The 19,309-nt window shown below is 38.8% G+C and overlaps 1 protein-coding gene across 3 annotated transcripts in view; it reads right to left on the bottom strand.

Moving 5' to 3' along the window:
* The window catches only part of Slc30a7 (solute carrier family 30 member 7), an 89,380-nt gene that overhangs the window by 13,859 nt on the left and 56,212 nt on the right, over positions 1 to 19,309 (bottom strand). For all 3 annotated transcript variants that reach the window (XM_008842811.3, XM_029568153.1, XM_029568154.1), the window contains one exon: positions 1,951 to 2,041. In XM_008842811.3, coding sequence (XP_008841033.1) covers positions 1,951 to 2,041 — 91 coding nt within the window. The remainder of the gene's footprint in view (positions 1 to 1,950; positions 2,042 to 19,309) is intronic.

Here is a 19,309-nt window from a genome sequence, read left to right as displayed (position 1 = left end):
TTGCAGCTCCCTTACCTTCTTTTCTGGCTTTTCCATCTGCGCTCTAAGTCTGGAGGTGAAAACAGCCAGAACTGAATCCTCTCCCAGCCATCGCATGCAATCTAATGTTCCCGATGTCCTTCATATGATAACGTCCCTCCACCCCTTAGGCTGGGGACCTAATCCAGGCCCTTTTTATTCCTAATCTGTGTCCCAAATTCTAGATTTGCTACTCAGTTGGCATTCCCCCCAAATGAATAATGGACATTTCAACTTTATTATAAACAGAGCCCTTACTTTAGAATAATTTTCCATCCTCAAACATTTACCAATCTAACCACAACCTCAGTAAATAGCACTACCATAGACCAAGTGTTTTACTCTTCATGAACATAATCTACCTCCAAAAATATGTCCAAGTGTGTATTTGCCTTTATCTCTGTTGTCGCCTTGACTACCTTTTCCCACTTAGATGTCAACAGCCTCATAACTAGTTGTCTTTTTCCTCAAACTTGTTTTCTACAGAGAATAACCTTTTAAAAACATACAATTCAGGACATTCCCACTGCCCAAAAGCTCTCCAGGGCTCCCCACTGAATGACAGTGAAGCCTAAGCCTCTTACTGCAATCAGGACCTAAGATCTGATCTCTGCTTCTCCCCAACCTTTCAATCACTTTTCCCTTCATGTTTTCATGCTGCAGCCACAAGGCCTGTTTTGCTAATCTTCAAATACACTAATCAACTCCAGCCATAGCAGCTTCACATTAGTGGTTTTCTTTGCCTAGAACATTCCTCTAGAGGATCTGGGCAGGGTTAGACCCTTCCTATCAAAGTTTCAAATACTTGAACATGACTTCCTCGCTGAATTTGATCGTGCCATCCACGTCTATCCCATACTTTGTTTCACTTCTCACAGTAATCATTACTGATATTTTCTTGATCATTTAACATCTGCTATGTTTCCCCACTAGAATGTGAACTCCATGAGAACAGAGGCAAGGTCTTTGTTTACCATTATGTCTCTAGTATCTTAGAAGAGAATGTGATACATAGTAGGAGCTATAAAACAAACAGAAAATACATTACAGGGCTGCAGAAATGGCTCAGTGGTTAAGAGTACTTGCTCCTCTTGCAGAGAACTGGAGCTTGTTTCCCAGCACCCATGTGAGGAGGCTTATGACCATCTATAACTGCAGCTCCAGGGGATCCAACACCCTCTTCAGATCTTCATGGGCACCTGTATGTGCGCACACACACACGGATGCATTTTTTTTTTAGTTCACATAAATAATAACTTTTTTTTTTTTTTTTTTGTCTTTTTGAGACAGGGTCTCCCTGTAGCCCCAACTGACCTGAACTCACTATGTAGACCAGGCTGGCCTTGAACTCACAAAGATCCGCCTGCCTCTACCTCCCAAGTGCTGGGACTAAAGGCGTGCGCCACTATACCCGGCATAACTTTTTTAAAGAATACAGGTTCTTGTGGTATAATATTGGGGCTTGGTGCATTGGCTCAGTGGATAAGAGCACTTGCTACTCTTCAGAAGACCCAAATTCAGTTCTTAGCAGCCATGTTTAACAGTTCACAACCACCTGTAACTCCACTTCCAGGGAATCAGATGCCCTCTTCTGACTTCTGCAGGAACCTACACACATGTGGCACATATACCCATATACATAAATAAAAATAAACCTTTTAAAAAAATATACTGAACACATAATTATTTCATCCACTATTCACATTTTTTTAAGCTAAATTTCTGGATAAGGACAATTTCTACATCTTCTTTAAAGTTCAATATTTCCCAATATTTTACTCTGGTTTGTGTGAGTGACTTTCATGGTCAGCATTCAATCTTGGGAAAAACATTAAATTATAGACACATGCTCCCCACACTTACGAAAGCAGAAAACCCTAACAGTTTGAAAACAACATAAAATCCAGTGGTTTGAGATCTTTTGAAACTTACCCTCTGGTAGCACTGGGGAAGGGCACCTTCCAACAGAGGAGGTGTTCTCTGCATCAGTATTCCGATAGACTCTCTTAAAAGAGGAATAACACTAAGGAAAAACAAAGAACCTGTTAAAGCCACATTCTGACAATCCCCTTCTGCACAAGAGCAATAATATCCTTCACTACAGAACAGAGTAAGATTTAGCAGAATTTCAGCAAGAAGGATCTACTGGTCATTGTTCCAAATCTCTCATAGAATCAGTAAGTTATGCTCTAAACTAAAAAGGCTGGAGGAAATACATTAATCAATGTATCAGATGATTCATCCAGTATTTCTTTTTTCACAAAGTATTTGTTTTAATTTTATGTATATGAGTTGGCTGTCTACATGTAGGCACGTATGTAAGTGCACCTCATGTATGCACATCTAGTATTTCTTAACCTGGTTATTTATCAGTCGTTTAAATTTTTTTCTTTATGTATATGTGTCTTCATGTATGTATGCACACACGTGTGCGGGTACCCACAGAGGTCAGAAAAGGTCAATCAATCCCCTGTAGCTGTAGTTACAGAGAGTTGTGACCTACCCAGTGTGGGTGCTGGAAACTGAATTTGGTCTTCTGCAAGAGCAGCAAGTGCTCTTAACTGCTGAGCCACTGTTCAGCCCTACAAATTATATTTTATTATTTAAGGAGTTGAGAAGCCTGGCTATTCTCACATACATAATAAATTCAGCAAATCCAGGGATGGAGCCCAAAGGTTAGTGTGTGTTGATGTAGGTAGTCTTCCGTCTACTGTTTTAGGTTGTTTGGATGATTATGTGTGCACAAAACAACAGCTGGTAAGAGTGACTCCAATGCAATGACCTAAGCTGGCTAGATACTACATTTACTTTAGAGCTTATTTTGCTTTTATTTCCAACATACTAAATCAGAATATCTGAAGGAGGGTCCAGACATCTATGTGTTTACAAAGCACTCCAAATGATCCTAACGCACCCAAGAGTGACACATTCTCTATGGCTGACTCTAGACTGAAAGAGGAGGTCAGAAATAGCTTCGCTGCCCTTAACAACTTAAGCCAGAGCTCAATTTTAAGCTTACATAATCTCTAAATGTCAGAAGTAAAATTCTCTTGGTATAATAGTTATAGGAGGTAGAGATCACAGAAATACATACCTGTGATCTCATAGAAAGTCTCACAGAAGAGTGGAGGAAGAACTGTACCTTGATGATGGGTGGTGTTTGTGACAGAAGGAAAGAGGAAACTCTAAACAGACTAAAGGGAATGGGGCCCATGTCTTGCTCACCATCACATTCCCAAGGAGGCCTAGGAAAGTTCTGGTCACAAAGTACGCCCATTGATAAATTAGGTTGAATGACTGAAAGATACAGGTATCAGGCATTTTAGAATCTAAATTAAAGAAAAGGATACAGGAAAGGAATTAGGAGTCTGTTCCCATACTGTCAGTACAGAGTGATTTTTGGATAAAGAAGGGTAACCATAGAAACAAAGACAGAAGAGAATTAAACATACAGAAATAACTGATTTCTAACAATATAGTAAAAGACACAGTCACTGTCACATTAAGGACAAACCTAGATTACTAAAGAGAGGAGACAAGCAAAAATGAAGACAGTTTGGTGTGGACAGGAGACTCAGTCACATCTCAGTAGAAATAGTCATTGAGTCAGAGATAGTGATTTAAGAGCCAAGCATAATTAAATACTATCCTTGATTCTTTCTTAACCCTTATCACTGTCATACTCCAAATCAATAAGTTGTCATGATGTTACATTCAAGGTATTTCTTAACTCCTTCAACCTACACATCTACGGCAATTTCCAATCCTAAGGCCTCCTAAGTGTTCCTTGGCATCTAATCTTACATCCTCAAGTCCATTTGTTAGGTTGCTTCAAAGACGGCTCCCAAGGGCTTCTTAGGATTCATGTTCGTGTGCAGTCTCCCCTCTTAAGCATCAGGCCTAAAGACTGGCTACTAATGAACAGAGTATGACAAAAGTGGTGAAATATCACTTTCTGATTAGCTGAAAGACTGGCTGCTGACTTCCTCTTTCCCTCTCATTGGCTACCTCACAGCTGCTATGTTGTGAGCTGTTTTATACTGGAGCCCATGGGGAAGAGATGGAGGTGCACCTCTGGAGAGGAACTAGTCCAATTCCCTATCACCCAGAGAATAGGAGACTGTTAGCAACTGCTTCAGTGAGGCTGGAAGTGAATTCTCCCCTCGGAAAACCCTTGGAATGACAGCAACCCTGGATGACAACTTGATTACTGCCTTGTGAGACCCTGAACCACAGGTCTCAGTAACCCATGCCCATAGCCTCCTTAATCCCAGAGAGCAAAGATTAAGAATGCATGTTATTTTAGGTACTAGGTTTTTGTGTGATTTGTTATATACTTGTATATGACATCATTTTCTATAGAACTATGTAAAACAAGCACTTGGCCTGATCCTTTCCTTATTAAAAGCTGAGTCAAAAGCTCCTGACTTCCTAAGGGATGAAGTATAAGCCCTTTAACATGACACTGTTTTTTGTCTCTGGTCCCCTCTATTTCCTCTCAATTCCTGCTTCACACTGCAAGCTCTTCAACCACAGCATGCCTGGACTTCTCTTTCATGTGTTGGCTAATGCTATCATTGTGACCTAGAATATTCTGAAATAGGCCTTTTTTCTGGCTTCTGCTTCTTTAAAATTCAAGTCTCACCTCTTTTGGGGTATATTTCCCAATCATAAATTGTCCTCTAAACTATGAAGTGTCCTTATAAAAAAAATTAATGCTGGGAGGTGTGGTGACACACACCTAAAACCACAGCACTCAGGAGGCTGAGGAAGAAGAATCTTGAGTTTGAAGCCAGCTTGGGATACCTAGCAAGACCCTGTCTCAAAAAAAATGGGGGGGGGGATCAACGGTAGTTATGGGATTATCACATTGCAAAATTATCTGGTTGTTTTTCTCTCCGTGACACTGAAAACTACTTAAAGATATGGATTGTGACTTCTGATTGCGCCTCCAGCATCTAGTGTTGCACACAAAAATATATACAGAATAGAATTTACAGCTGATTCTACGGAACAAAATTAATCCAAGAAGTAAATCTTTTCACATGCATGGAATTCCTATCAGGAAAGAGCACTGAGAGCAGCAGAAACCGAGCAAGTGAGCACGGGGGACAGAAAAGGCGTCGCCAGCAGCAAGAAACATTACAACGAAGGAGGGAAAATACAAACAGAAAGGCCATTATCTCTAACAGTAGAAGACCGTTTGAGGCTTTCTACTAGACAGTTTCAGGAGGAGCAAAAGCTAGGGCAGAGAAGGCTTGAGAAAATCAAGTAGAGGTGGAGGTAACGAGTAGAGCCTGTTTCTATCTACTGTGCTGCTACGAACACTCCTGGGGTGGGTGGGGGGGATAGAAATCATGACAGTGATGAGAAGCTACAATTCATCCATTAGGTTTTTCTTTCTTCCATTCTCATTTCTCAAGAAAAAGAAAAAATAAGTTACAAAAGGTTTTACACACTGAACTTAAAGGGTCACTGTTACCTTTACTGATTTCCCAATCCTAAGAAAATTGTAATGGTTGTTCCCTTAGGTAAATTTAAAGTATTTATTCTGAGCCACAGCAAGTTCTTCACCAAAGCAGAAGGATATGCCACACTTATTTGCCCAACAAGAATTTTAAAATGATGTAATAATTTCAGCTGTATGAGATACAGTAAAATATGAAACTGCTGGGGTGGAGGGAGTTCTTGCTCAATCACAAGGTAGATACGCAACTGAGAACCAGGGTCAATTTCTATAATAATTTCAAAGTTCATAAAAACGTAAAAGAAATTTGTAGCAACTCCAGCTTTTGCCTTTTAAAATTGTGTTTAGCTCAGGAGTTTCTGTCCAGATTTTTCTGATTAACTATCATAATGAGGATTCATAAAACAGATCTTAGCATGGATCTATCTAACCATAATGAAAGGATATGGAGAAAAAGACAAGCTTAGCAAATTCCTGACTGAGCTAAGACAGAGCTGTATCCAAACCAGCCGTAAAAGTGAGCATTTGGAAGCAATTAGAGGTTCACTTCTGGTTGACTAACTCAATTCTAGTTTTCACAATGAAATGCTAGTTTCCTATCATAGATGAAAAGAAATGAATCATTAGTTATGAGTTTACCAATAAAACAAGGTAAAAACAAGTCTCTATTCTTCCAAAGCTGAACATTAACCTATAATCATACAATAAACATAATATTAGTTTGAACATTTAACTTTAAACATGAACAGACTAAATAAGCAATGGTTATTATTCTTTACTGCAAGCAACTTTGCAAATGAAAACATATTTAAGTTTTACTTCACAGACAGCTTGTAGGGGAATAGCCTCACCATACTTCAACAATTAATAAAGTAATCTAGCAGCAATTATAAATAAACAATGGTGTTGGAAATGGAGAGATGGCTCAGCAGTTAAGAGCGCTTGCTGCTCTTGCAAGGGACCCTAGTTCAGTCCCTAGCAACCCTGTCAGGCAGCTCACAACTGCTTTTAACTGCAACTCTAGTGGATCTGATACCCTTTTCTGGTCTCTGCAGGCACCTGCATGTGAATATGTGCATATTCACACAGGCACATATACATCTATAAATATAGTTTTTAAAAGGTGTACACAATATGGGAACATGAACAATCATGCTTAACTTAAAAATTCAGAGTTAAACTACTTAGATCTGAAAATAAGTATCTGGTAACAAAGCTACTGATTCAACCTTATAAAATGGTTTAGTAGTAAATTCTTCCTCATTATCAGGGGTTCTTAGAATCTGTCAACATGAAGAGAAAAAGAATGTACTTTTAAAATAATGTAAATTTCTAGTATAGGCCATCTACAATTTTTTAAAGTTTTTATGTGTATGCATGACTGCCTGCATATATGTATGTGTACTATATGCATGCCTGGTGTCCAAGGAGACCAGAAGAGGGCATTGGATTCCCCGAAAGTGAAGTTACAGGTAGTTGTAAGTTGCCATGTGAGTGCTGGGAACAAACCTGGGTCCTCTGCAAGAGCAGCAAGTGCTTTTAACCATTGAGCCATCTCTCCAGCCCCACTAGAAAACTTTTTTAAAAAATATTTTATTTATTATTTTTATTTTATGTGTATGAGTGTATTGCCTACATTATGTGAGTGCACCTGTGTCATGCAATGCCGCACAGGTCAGAAGAGGGCTTAGGATTCCCCTGCAACTGGAGATAGGACGGTTCGTAGTCACCATGTGCATGCTGGGAATTGAACCCAGGTTCTCTGCAAGAGCAGTCAGTGCTCTTAACCGCTGAGCCATCTCTCCAGACCCCCACTAGAAAACTTTTAACAGATAAAAATAAAAAGACAAGATTTAATCTAAAATAGTATTGCAAAGTACTTAAAAATTAAATTCAGTCCTATTTGAATAAATGCAACCAATCCACAGTGATGGATTACTATTAACCTTGAATTTCATAAGCCTGGTTATGTTGGATAGATAGCTTCAATTGTTAACTTGACACACTTAGGAAGAGGGAACCTCAACTGGGGAATTGCTTCTATCGGATTAGTCTTTGGGCATTATCTGTGAGGGTATTTTCTTGACTGCTGAGTGATATGGCAGGGTCCAGCCCACTGCGGTAGTGCCATCCCTGGGCAAGTGGTCCTGGATTGTGTAAGAAAGCAGGCTGAGCACAGGCCAGAGGAACAAGCCAGTAAGCAGTTCTTGCCCCAAGTTCCTGCCCTGGTTTCCTTTGGTGATGAACTGTGAGGATGTGTAAACCAAATAAATCCTTTCCTCTACAAGTTGTTTTTAAAAAATATTTATTATTATTTGTTAGCTGCCATGTAGGTGCTGGGAATTGAACCGTGGACCTCTGCAAAAGCAGCTGGTGCTCTTAACTGCTGAGCCATCTCCAGCTCCTCCAAGTTGGTATTGATCAATGTTTTATCACATCAATAAAGAAATCAAGTAGGACACTAGCGAAGAACAGATCCTTCCAAATGACATATCAAGAATGTGGTTCACATAATTATACTGAGCTTCTGAAACTCATGGTCCAAATCAATGCACACTTGTGGTGCGTGTACTTTACTCAGTAATGAAGACAGTAAGACACCCTACAGAACCCTGAGAACTTGAAGATAAAGTCATGAAAAAGTTCTTTTCCTTAAGTTTCTGGGACTTAGTTATAACACTTAATGCATCTGCTCTTTAGAACAAAAACAATCGGTATATAACACCAAATTAGCAAATAACATTTTTGTTTATATAGCACTTAATAGCTTTTAAAGTGATTTCATAAAAAATTTCCAATCTGATCCTCACAACAGCCTTGAGTAACTTCAAGAAAATGTTGGAATCACAGCATCTCAGATGAAGGCAGGGCTGTAGGGATCTCGGAGTTGAAAACCAACTCAGAGAGGTTAAGACCACTTGTTACATCTGGGTAAGAAGCAGCTGGGTTGACACAAGGTGAAGACCTAAGCTTCTGAAAGACTGCAGTGTCTCCCCACAGTGAAGTCTCATAGGACCAATGGCCACTCAGTCCCACCTTGCAGCAAGTAAGGAGGAAAATCTTAATGTGCTTTGTCTCTTTTTAAGTTCTTTTTACTTTCTATTACGTTTTAATTTCTTTTGTGTATACATGTGTGTGGGCGCACAGGTGCCATGGCACGCACGTGGAGGTCAGAGGACAATTTGAGAGAGTCAGTTCTCTCGTTCCACCGTGTGGTTCTCAGAGACGGAATTCGGTCCTCAGCCTTGGTAGGAAGTGCCCTCACCTGATAAGTCACCTCGCTAGCTTTTCTCTTTCCCTCCTTTCGCTCCCGTAATTCAGTTCACCCACTGTTTCCTTTGGTGGTTTTCTGAATTTTGAGCCGCAGCTGTCACTGCTATTCTCTTGGAGCCAAGTTTCATCTAGACTTTCTTCTAGTACTAGTACGGCTTCATGCTTTACTTTTAAAGTTTGAACCCACGTGTAATTTCCAAAGGTATAAAGTGTAAGGTACAGTTCCAAATTCACCTTTCTCTGCATGGCTATGCAGTAATTAAAAGGTCATCTTCTACTGATTTCAGATGCTATGTTCATTATTACCAGATTTCTTCTGTACATATATTTCTGTATTTACAAATGTGTTCCCTAATTTCCTTTTTCAGGCAAATCAAATCATTTTTATTTATGAAGACTATACTTTATATCTTCTTTTGTGGGGTTTTCTTGGATAGTTTTCCAGCTTGTTTTTCCTTAACAATGTTACCGTCAACTTTTACTGCCTTTTCCCCAGGTGACACACACAAAAAAGACCTGATGGAATGTTTTAAAATTTTATTATTTTTAATTGCGTGCGTGTGTGTGTGTGTGTGTGTGTGTGAACCAAGGAGGCTGGAGCTGGATTTACAGGCAGTTGTGAATCAACATGTTCATGTTTAGTGCTGGGAACTAAACGCAGGTCCTCTTAGCCACTAAGCCATCCTTCTAGTCTCAGAATCTTTATTAGGAATTTAAAATATGTAAATAAGCATAAGAAGAGCTGACATGTTTATAATCTTGATTCTTTAATATTGTTACAGGCTCTGTTGAAGTTTATTTTTGTGTGTTTTTTTTCCTCAAAAGTGTTAAGTTCCTCACTAAATTTTTTTATATATATATCTTTGCTGTCACAAGAAAAGGCATCTTCAGTTATAACATTCAAACTAGATTTTTTTTCCCCAGTGCTGGGAACTGAACCTAGTTTCACACATGTTAGGTCAAGTGCTCGACCACTGAGCTAAATCCCCAGGTCTTTTTTAACATCATATTTTGAGACAAGATTTCACTAAGTTGCCCAGGCTGGCCTTGAACTTGTGATCTTTCTGGCTCAGCTTCCCAAGTAGGTAGGATTACAAACTCTGCTTACCTGAATTTTTTTCATATCTAAAGGGCATTGCTTTTTCTAGATCAATTTTTATATCTGTAACTTTACTAAGTATCTGTTATACTTTTGTATCAATTTTTCATGGGTTTTACAAATATGTAATTACTGTGCACAAAAATTTTCATTGTCCAACACTGAAGGCTAACAATCACCAGCATATAGTAAGTATATACAATATACAATGTATACAAACAGAGGCAAGAGAAAGAATTCTTATTTGGTTCCTAATATGTGGGAATGCCCTTAGTGTTATCGCACCAACAATAAAAAAACATGGCTTTAAGGTTGTGATATATATATAATTTGTCATGTTATAGCAACATCCACTGTTTTCCAACTTGGAGTCTTTTTTGTTTATTGTTTCAGTGAAATAAGTAACACAGTTGAGGACATGGAAGTTGACGCTTGTAATTCCAGTAGTCTGACAGCTCAGGCAAGAAGATTGCCACAAATTTGAGGTCACCTCTATCCTGGGCTACAGAGTGAGTTCCAGGCCATCCTGGACTAAAAAATGAGCATCTGTCTCAAAGAACCCAAACACAAAACAGGAGGGAGGGATGGGGGGATTTGGTGAGGAGGCAGGGGAGGAAGGGAGAGGGAGAGCGGGAAGCAGGGAAGAAGGGCTGGCTGCACTCTTCCAAAGCCTCTTTGGCACCTCTCACAATGAGGACAGGGCTTCTCTACTGTTTCTATGACAGTACGCATAAACTCTGTAATACTGAATTATTTTTGCATTCTTAGAATAAACCCAAATTGGACATGATTTCCAACACACTGTTTGAAAACAGCATTCAACAACATTCAATGTTTTGAGTTATAATAAATTTGCAATTGTACAAATACTATCAGATAATACATAACTCTTGTAACTTGAAAGTCATTTAAAAAACTCCAAATTCAAGGCCTCCAGGAATGGATGTACCAAACGTTTCAACTGGCTTTGACAAACACAGAAAACTGTAACATTACATTTGATTTATTACCAGGAATCAGAATCATTCTACTGCTGTAACAAGATAACCTCTTGAGATAATACAAACACTTCACAGAGGAACACAGTGGAACAGTAAGACCGACTACGGTCTAGAAACCATGACAGAGACCTTGAGAAAGCGGCGGGTGCCCTGTGCTTTAGTTTGCTCATGCACTCATTCATCCCAATGCCCATCTACCTTTCCATTCCACATTGACAAATATCAACACTTTTCCAGGTACTGGGTTAGGACACAGAAGAGAAAGATAAAATAAGCTAACCTACTTTAAAGAGACCACCAATGCATCACTCGAATATATAATCCTTCACTCTTTAAAATATTTGATTTTTATTTTATGTGTATGAGTATATTGCCTGCATGTGTGTAAGTGTACCCATGCCATGCAATGCCCATGGAAGTCAGAAGAGGGCCTTGGATCACCTGGTTAGCCGTCATACAGTGCTGGGAATTTACTTGGGTCCTTTGTAAGAGCAGCCAGTGCTCTTAACTGCTGAGCCATCTCTCTAGCCCCCTATAATCCTTCAGTCTTGAATACAGACAGAACTTGTGACTTGCTTCATGCAACAGAGTATGGCAGTAATAAAGTGAATTTGCAGATATATCTAAGGCTGAAATAAGTTAATTTTTAATTAATCAAAAGAGATTATCCTGGATAGGCCTGGCTTAGTCAAATGCAAGCCCTTAAAGGAGGGACTGGGGTCGTCTTTGAAGTCAGCTGCTCTCCTAACGACTTTGAAGAATCCACTACAAGTTTAACAGCTGCAAGATCAGGATTTCTGCTGACAACCACATAAGCTTGCAAGATGACCCTGAGCCTCAGATCAGTCTGTAGCCCCAGCCAACACACTGGTTACAGCTTTGTGAGGCCCAGAGCAGAGAAGCTTGCCAGGCTATGCCCAGAGTTCTGGTCATGGAAACTGTGAGATAACTGAGCAGCCTGAGACAACTCACAGTCAGCAGTTCTCCATCGCTCCCCTCCCATTTTCACATTTACCCTTCATCTGCTTCATAAAAATGTATCTCGCTCATCTAAAATATACCTGTAGGAAGGTATGCCAGGGTTTAAAATCTTTGGGGTGGCAAAAAGAGAAAAAAGAAAAGAAATATTGGTATCTTAGAAGCCTTCAATAAAAGCAACATAAATCTAAGGTGTAGTTTTATAACTTCTCTGTCTTATAATTCTTATGGGAGAAGAGTAGTTAGAAACAAGGGATTCTGGCCTACATTAGGGTGTTCTGGGCTCAGACAGATTGTATATATATTTTGTCAATGATCTCCCCTCCATCTGCCAAGTACTGACAGAGAAGAGAGAAATTTCTGCCCAACAATAGCAAAAACCTGTATTTCTTGCAATGTCATCTACTAATGCAATATATACAGATCTTAAAATAAGCTATTAACTTTTTAAAAAAGGAAAGCTGGGCATATCAATTTTAAAAAGTAAAAACCTTTCATTGAAGCTGTCACAGTTGGCAATGGAACCCTCATATGAAATTCTGTTTATTGTGACAGCAAAAATGTCTTATCTGATAGTGAGAATATGCTACTATAGGTGTTAGCAAAACAACAAAAAAAGCTGGATGCCATGTGTGTCACTGCAGAACAACCAGTTCCCCATCCAGATGCAGTCTGCACCATAACATGTATAAAGTAGCAAAAGATGCAGCTGGCCAAAACTCCACAGCGATAAAATCTACCTCTGACTCATTGATAAACCCAGAAATGTTTCTAGTAATTATGTAAGCTATTTCAGTGACAACAAAAATGGCATCACTGCATAACTATAGCAGTGCACCTATGAACACAGCCTGGGAATAGATCCTCCAACCTTTAGATACTATTAATTCATGACGTAGGAAATACTGGGAACCTGGAATGAGTTAGCATTTCTACGCTTTATCTTCCACGTTAATTTGGAAGCACTACCTTATTTAAAGACAAAAACATGCATCCGAAAGTCGAAAAACTGGCTCTGGTTTTCAAATTTTTAACTGACTTGTACAAAACACTGGAGGTCATTATTAAACAATTACTCTTTTAAAAAGTGTCATGTTGAGGTTCTGACATAGTTAAAAGTAAAAGGGTTATCATGAATAAGATATATTTTTGTTTAGTTAAAATAGCCACTTCTCAGGGCTGGAGAGATGGCTCAACGGTTAAGAACACTGGTTGTTCTTGCAGAAGACCTGGGTTCAAATCCCCACACCCACATGGCAGCTAACAACTGTCTGTAACTCCAGTTCCAGGGGATCCGATGGCCTCTTCTGACCTCTGAGGGCATTGTACGACATGTGTGCACTTACCTACATGCAGGCAATACATGCATACACATAAAATAAAAAATAACAAATAAAATTTAAATTAAAAAAAAGCCACTTCTCAGGTTTATGGTTAGAGTTAAGTCTAAAAGGTGAAGTTAAGACTTCTTTCATGGGAAGGCCTCTCTCTCTCTGGCAATCAGGCATAATGAGCAGGGAGGACAGTAAAGATAAGATTTGGCAATTAGGTCATAAAGGAAGTATTTTCACAAATCGAATGAGCTAAATCTACACTAAAAATGTTTAGAGTAAGTATGTTATATACATACTTTAAAATTTTAAATACAAACCATGAATAGAAAGTCATAGCATCCTGTGCTCTGAATTGTAAAAGTCCATAATGGCACATCTTCATCGTGGAGTATATGGTTCATATCTGCAGACAGTACAGCAGTTTTGTTTTGTTTTTTTTAAATTAGCTTTTAACACTGATTAACAGGGCAGGCCAAAAAGTCACATGAATATATAAAACGAACAAAAATGAGCAGCTAGAGAAGCACTGATACAGTATCATAATCTGGGCACATACGTATCAGGTAAGTCCTCTTTCTTCCATACACACAAAGAAGTCTGAGTGATGATCTGTCAGGAAAATAACTCAACACTTGAACAAGATGTGGCCTCTGATTTCCTTACTATTTACTATTATATGAAAAGAGCTACTTTTGATAAGTTTTAATATAGTTTATAAAGCAACGCTGAGATTCTTATATTCTTGTAGTTCAAATCTAAGTGACCTTGGATAGCTCTATTTAAATCTGCAACATCTAATTTGACTCTACTGTTTAGTGATCTTTGCTCTCCAGTTCTGAAAACTCAAATTTGTGTCTGTAATCTATACTATGTGAATTCCCATTTTCCATTATTAGCCTCCACTTTCAACATGCTAAAAGTATCATGTGTCAACACTCCATGAAGTGATAACCACATATCATGAAAATGAGAAAGCATTAAAAGCACCCATACTCGAATCACAGGCTCCAGAAGGCAAAACCATAAGCCAAGCTTCCCAATTCACAATCCAGGCCTCCAGAACTCAGCAAATACTACTGTGCCTTAAACACTATTGCCAGGCTGAACACAACACAGTCCTATTGCATTACACTGGCAGGCATATCTATAGAAGCATAATACATAGTGTCATTGTTTTAGAAAACAATGATAGGTGTAAGTACTTAGGAATAGGGAAAAAAGCTTCAGGAAAGAATCAGAACTGAGTTTTAAAGAAAACTCAGGACTGGGATGGCTAACAGAGGAGGAAGAACAACATTCCAGATCAGAACATTATGAGCAAAGATACAAAGGTAGCCAGGTACAGCGTGTCCCCCATAAATAACACAATAAAGGCCAGTATGATACAATGATGTACAGTACATATAGTACAATATGTTACTATGGAAAACAACTACAGCTTGAGAAACAGGTAAGGGGCAGATAATTGCACACTTCCATCCGCAGAGGTTTATTCTGTAAGCACCAGTAAGGTACCCAGAGGTTTAGAAACTGTTCCTGGGCACTTAATCAAATTATCACATTTATACTTACACTGTTTTTGTTGTGTAAAGCAACTTTCCATCACTATAAAAATATCTTGAGGTAATCAACTTATAAAGAGACAAGGTTTATTTTGGCTTACAGTTCCATTGTAAAGGCAGGCTCATTATTTTGGGCCCAAAGCAAGGCAGCACACCAGAGCAGCACAGGCATGGCAGAGCAAACCAGTCACCTCGTGGAGAGCCATGGGGGACAGGAAATGAGAAGGCAGCATGGGATCTCACTTGTCTTCTTCAAGGACACGCACCCAGTGATGTAAGGACCTCTCATCAGGCCTCACATTTTAAGGGTTCCATCATCTCCTAACTGTGCTCCAATCAATACTAAGCCTTTACCACAGGGATCTTTGGGGGACATTTAAGGCCTAAACTAAAGCATCTATTTTTCTTCTTTTTTGGTGTGTGTACGTGCATGCACATGCAACCATGCCTTCAAGTGGAGACCAGAAGTTTGGATGTTTTATTCTATTGCTCTCCACCTTATTTTAAAATTTTTAATTTATTTTATTACTGGGGGAAGGATACATGCCTCAGCACATGAAACTCAGGTTGTCAGGCTTACAGAGAAGGTTCCTTTACCCACCAAGCCATCTCTCCAGCTTCTACATTATTTCTGAGATGATCTCTCGGTTGAACCTGGAGTTCACTGGTTTGGCTAGACTAGCTGGTCAGCAAGTACCAGGAATCCACCTGTCTCTGCTCTCTGCTTCTACTAGACTGGGGTTACAGTGAGACCCACCATACCTGCTATTTGAATGGTTACTGGGGTTCGAAATTCAAGTCATCATGCTTGTACAACAAGCTCTTTATTGACAGGTACTCCTGCCAGTCTGCATACTCATTGTTTAATCTAGCTCAGCACCTCCTCTTCTAGCATATTTATTGGATAATCTAGCTCAGCACCTCCTCTTCTAGCATATTCATTGTTTAATCTACCGCAGCACCTCCTCTTCTACCATATCCATTGGATAATATAGCTCAGCACCTCCTCTTCTAGCACATGGCCAGATCTTTGTTTTCCACATCTCTGGAACACCACACCACACGTTACCAAAATGTCCTTAATTCAGAAATGAAACTCGCCAACCCAGGCAACCCCATACTCCAAGATGGTAAGACATAAACAAAAGGGGAAAAGGGAAAGGTTTTGATTTGATTTTTAGTCAAAGAATTATATGCACATACCACTGTTTGCTTTAAATCACTACTAACAGACATGTCTAATTTGATTACACCATTAATTAATTTATTTTCACTTTTTGTAACAGAAATGTAAATTAGAATTCAAAACCCAGCAATATTAAACACTTTCTTAATGGACTAATGATTCTAAAATTTTTGTAGGTAAAAAAATGATATTCTAGTAATGAATTTCTACCTTCATTTAACCTCTTTTTAAAATAATATTTATTAACTTTTATTTTTTGTGTATGAGTGTATTGTCTACATGTATGTAAGTGCACCCATGTCATGTAATGCCCATGGAGGTCAGAAGAGGGCATCAGATTCCCCTAGAACTGGAGTTATTGACCGTTGTTGTTAGCTGCCATGTGGGTGCTGGGAATTGAACCTGAGTTCTCTGTAAGACCAGCCAGTGCCCTCAATCTGTGAGCCATCTCTCCAGCCCTCTTTGCTTTACAATGAAACATACAGCACTTAGAAATGCTACAGTTTAAATATACAAACAAAAATGGTAGGGATAAACTAAACACAGAAATAGTAATCTGTATATTTATATTTTCCTTTCAACAAATTAGCCATTATTTTACCATAACTGCAGACTTCACTTTAAGTCAGACAATGCGTAAATCTGAAGTTCTACTTCCATAAGTAGCTCTACTCAAGTGGCATTTGGCTTTAAGACCTTGGAAAAACAATACAGTGTATCTGGTGTTTAAGAAGGAAATGAATGAGTTTCAACAGTGGATTACTGAGGAGCTCACACTGGAAGATGGCTCTCACAAGGCTCTTTTCAGTTTGCACACAAATGACCATTTTAGATCTGTGGCTCACTGCTTCCCTCGGCAATGAATAAACACTCATAGAGGAGTTAAAGTGAATCCTAACCTACAAATTGGCTGTTTTCGGGGGGCGGGGGGGGGGGAACCACAAAAAACAAACAAACAAAAAAAACACCATAATTTTCCCACAGGAAACAATGCAAAGGGAGGTGAGGGCTAGGGGGTTTGTGATCGGAGAACAACGCTAGCCTACGTTACACTATGGTAAGTGAGCTAGTAATATCTTTTAAGGGAAAAATTCAGTGAGCTTCTATAAAAACATGAAAATATAACCCACTCCCATACCATACTATAATCTTACTAAGCAAAAACCCTGTTCCCTCTTCATTGGACAGGGGACATCCCTCTCCTGAAATAGTCAATTCATAGAAACACCATTTGTAACTGCTTAGATGAACTAACAGTGAGGTATACTTAGAAACATCCTCTCTCTCCCCCTCCCTCCCTCCCTCCCTCTCTCTCTCTCTCTCTCTCTTTCTCTCTCTGTGCATGTGTCTATGTGCACATGCAGAGGATGAAAATAAGTGAAGACTCTACTTAAATCACTAATTTCTAAATATGCTCATTGTTCATAATGACAAAAACTGAATCAATGCACAGTGTTGTGTCCTCAGAACCTAAGAAAGTGTCAGGGACAAAGCAGGTGATTCAATAAAAACTACTGAGGGTTTGTTAAGAGATATTATTACATAATTGGACTCTTACACTGAAGAGTTCTTTTCAACATCCCTGTGTTGTGTGGTTTCTTTCAGTGTTTCTAAAGGCCCTCTCTGCCATGATTTTCTAGCCAGCGTTCTTCATCTGAACCACTGAACACACAGTGCCCGGAATGAGCACTTCTCAACTCCCTCAATGATACTGCAGAACCAGCATCTTTCTAGAGGCACAGGTAAGAGCTGATAATTACATGTGAATAGATGCCTTATAGAACTGGGGCAACTTTTCCCATAACACTGGCTGAGGAAGGGCTAGACCAACTGACTAGAATTTGTACTAACCACTAAGCATTAGTGTCCTACTAACTTCAGTTTACAATAGAATACATAGACAAGCAGCAAATTAAAATTACAATAGACTGTTTACTTCTATCTTAAGTCCCCCAAAGAATAGTTAGCAAATTTAACCACTTGAAAGGCAAACCACAACGGAAATTGTTAGGGAACACCCAAAAGCATTTCTGAAAAAGTAAAATGTCTACAATTTCTCATATGACTATTTGAACTTAGAGTAGCTTCCAAGTCTTCAAAAGTTTACTTACTTTTGAGTTAATATAAGCCACAAATAATCAGGAATCAGTTACAATTCACCAAAATCAGTATTGTGTTCAAATCCTGTGCACACAAACAATGCTTGTGGTCACTCATAATTCTGTTTTTCCTCATGCATATCCTTTCTACTTCTTACCTCAATTTATGGTCATAGCTTGTCCCTAGTAAAGCCTCTAGAATTTGTCTCTAAAACTGGAGTACTTTTCCCTCCATATGATAATAAATATATTATTTAAAAACTTATACCAAACAAAAATACTTTATTTTGGTCACAAAGCTTTTCCTTACACATCTAAATGACTATGATTTTTTTTTTTTTAAGAAAAAAGGTACAAAGGCACCACAGAATGCTAGCTGGCAAATTTCAGAAACTGATTAAAAAAAAAATCCAGGAAGACTTCAGAAATACCTTATCAATAACAAAGCTTATTTCTGGGTTGTGTTATATTTTTATTTTTGGCAAGCACTAGGAACCTTTTAAGTGGACAGTTGAGCTACAGAATTATGTTAATGGCATCATTTTAAAATTTGCAATGACATAAGTATTCAGATTTCTACATTCTAGCTTGTAAACTCACTTTCAATTCTAATTCATCTCACTAATGAGAGAAAATGGGAACAAAACCATACTAAAATCAACGGTTGGAAGTCTTTTCAGAAAAGAAAATTACACTCTAAAGTGACATCTGGTTTTCACTGGGAAACAAAATGTGTACAGTATAAGCCAGTTCTACCAAGAACTTAACTTTTCTTAAAGGTATTTTATTTATTATTTTTATTTTCTGTGTGTGTATGTGTATTGCCTGCATGTATGTAAATGCACCTGTGTCCTGCAATGCCCATGGAGGTCAAAAGAGGGCTTCAGATCCCCTGGAACTGGAGATAGGGACAGTTGTTAGCTGCCATGTGAATGCTGGGATTCAAACTCAGGTCTTCTGTAAGAACAGCCAGTGTTCTTAACCACTGAGCCATCTCTCCAGTCCCTACCAAGAACTTTTTATTACCCTTCACCTGGGACAGAAAATGTTGAGCGAAACCAACTGCAGAAATGACTTTCATTGTGAAAATGAAGGTGGAGAACTGGTCAAACAGAAGGGCAGGGCAGATTTCTATAGCATTTTAAAATTCTTTATTTTTAGGTATATGAACTTTTCATTTTTATTTGTATGAGTGTTTTGCCTGCATGTATGTGCACCATGTGTGTGCAATGCCCACAGAGGCCAGAAGAGGACACTGGATTCCCTTGGAACTGGAGTTATGGACAGTTGCT

The sequence above is a fragment of the Nannospalax galili genome, unplaced genomic scaffold, assembly GCF_000622305.1.
Source record: "Nannospalax galili isolate Female #2095 unplaced genomic scaffold, S.galili_v1.0 scaffold2280, whole genome shotgun sequence".
NCBI lineage: Eukaryota > Metazoa > Chordata > Mammalia > Rodentia > Spalacidae > Nannospalax > Nannospalax galili.
Note: the sequence above shows the minus strand (reverse complement) of the source record. Positions and strands in the feature narration are given on the sequence as shown.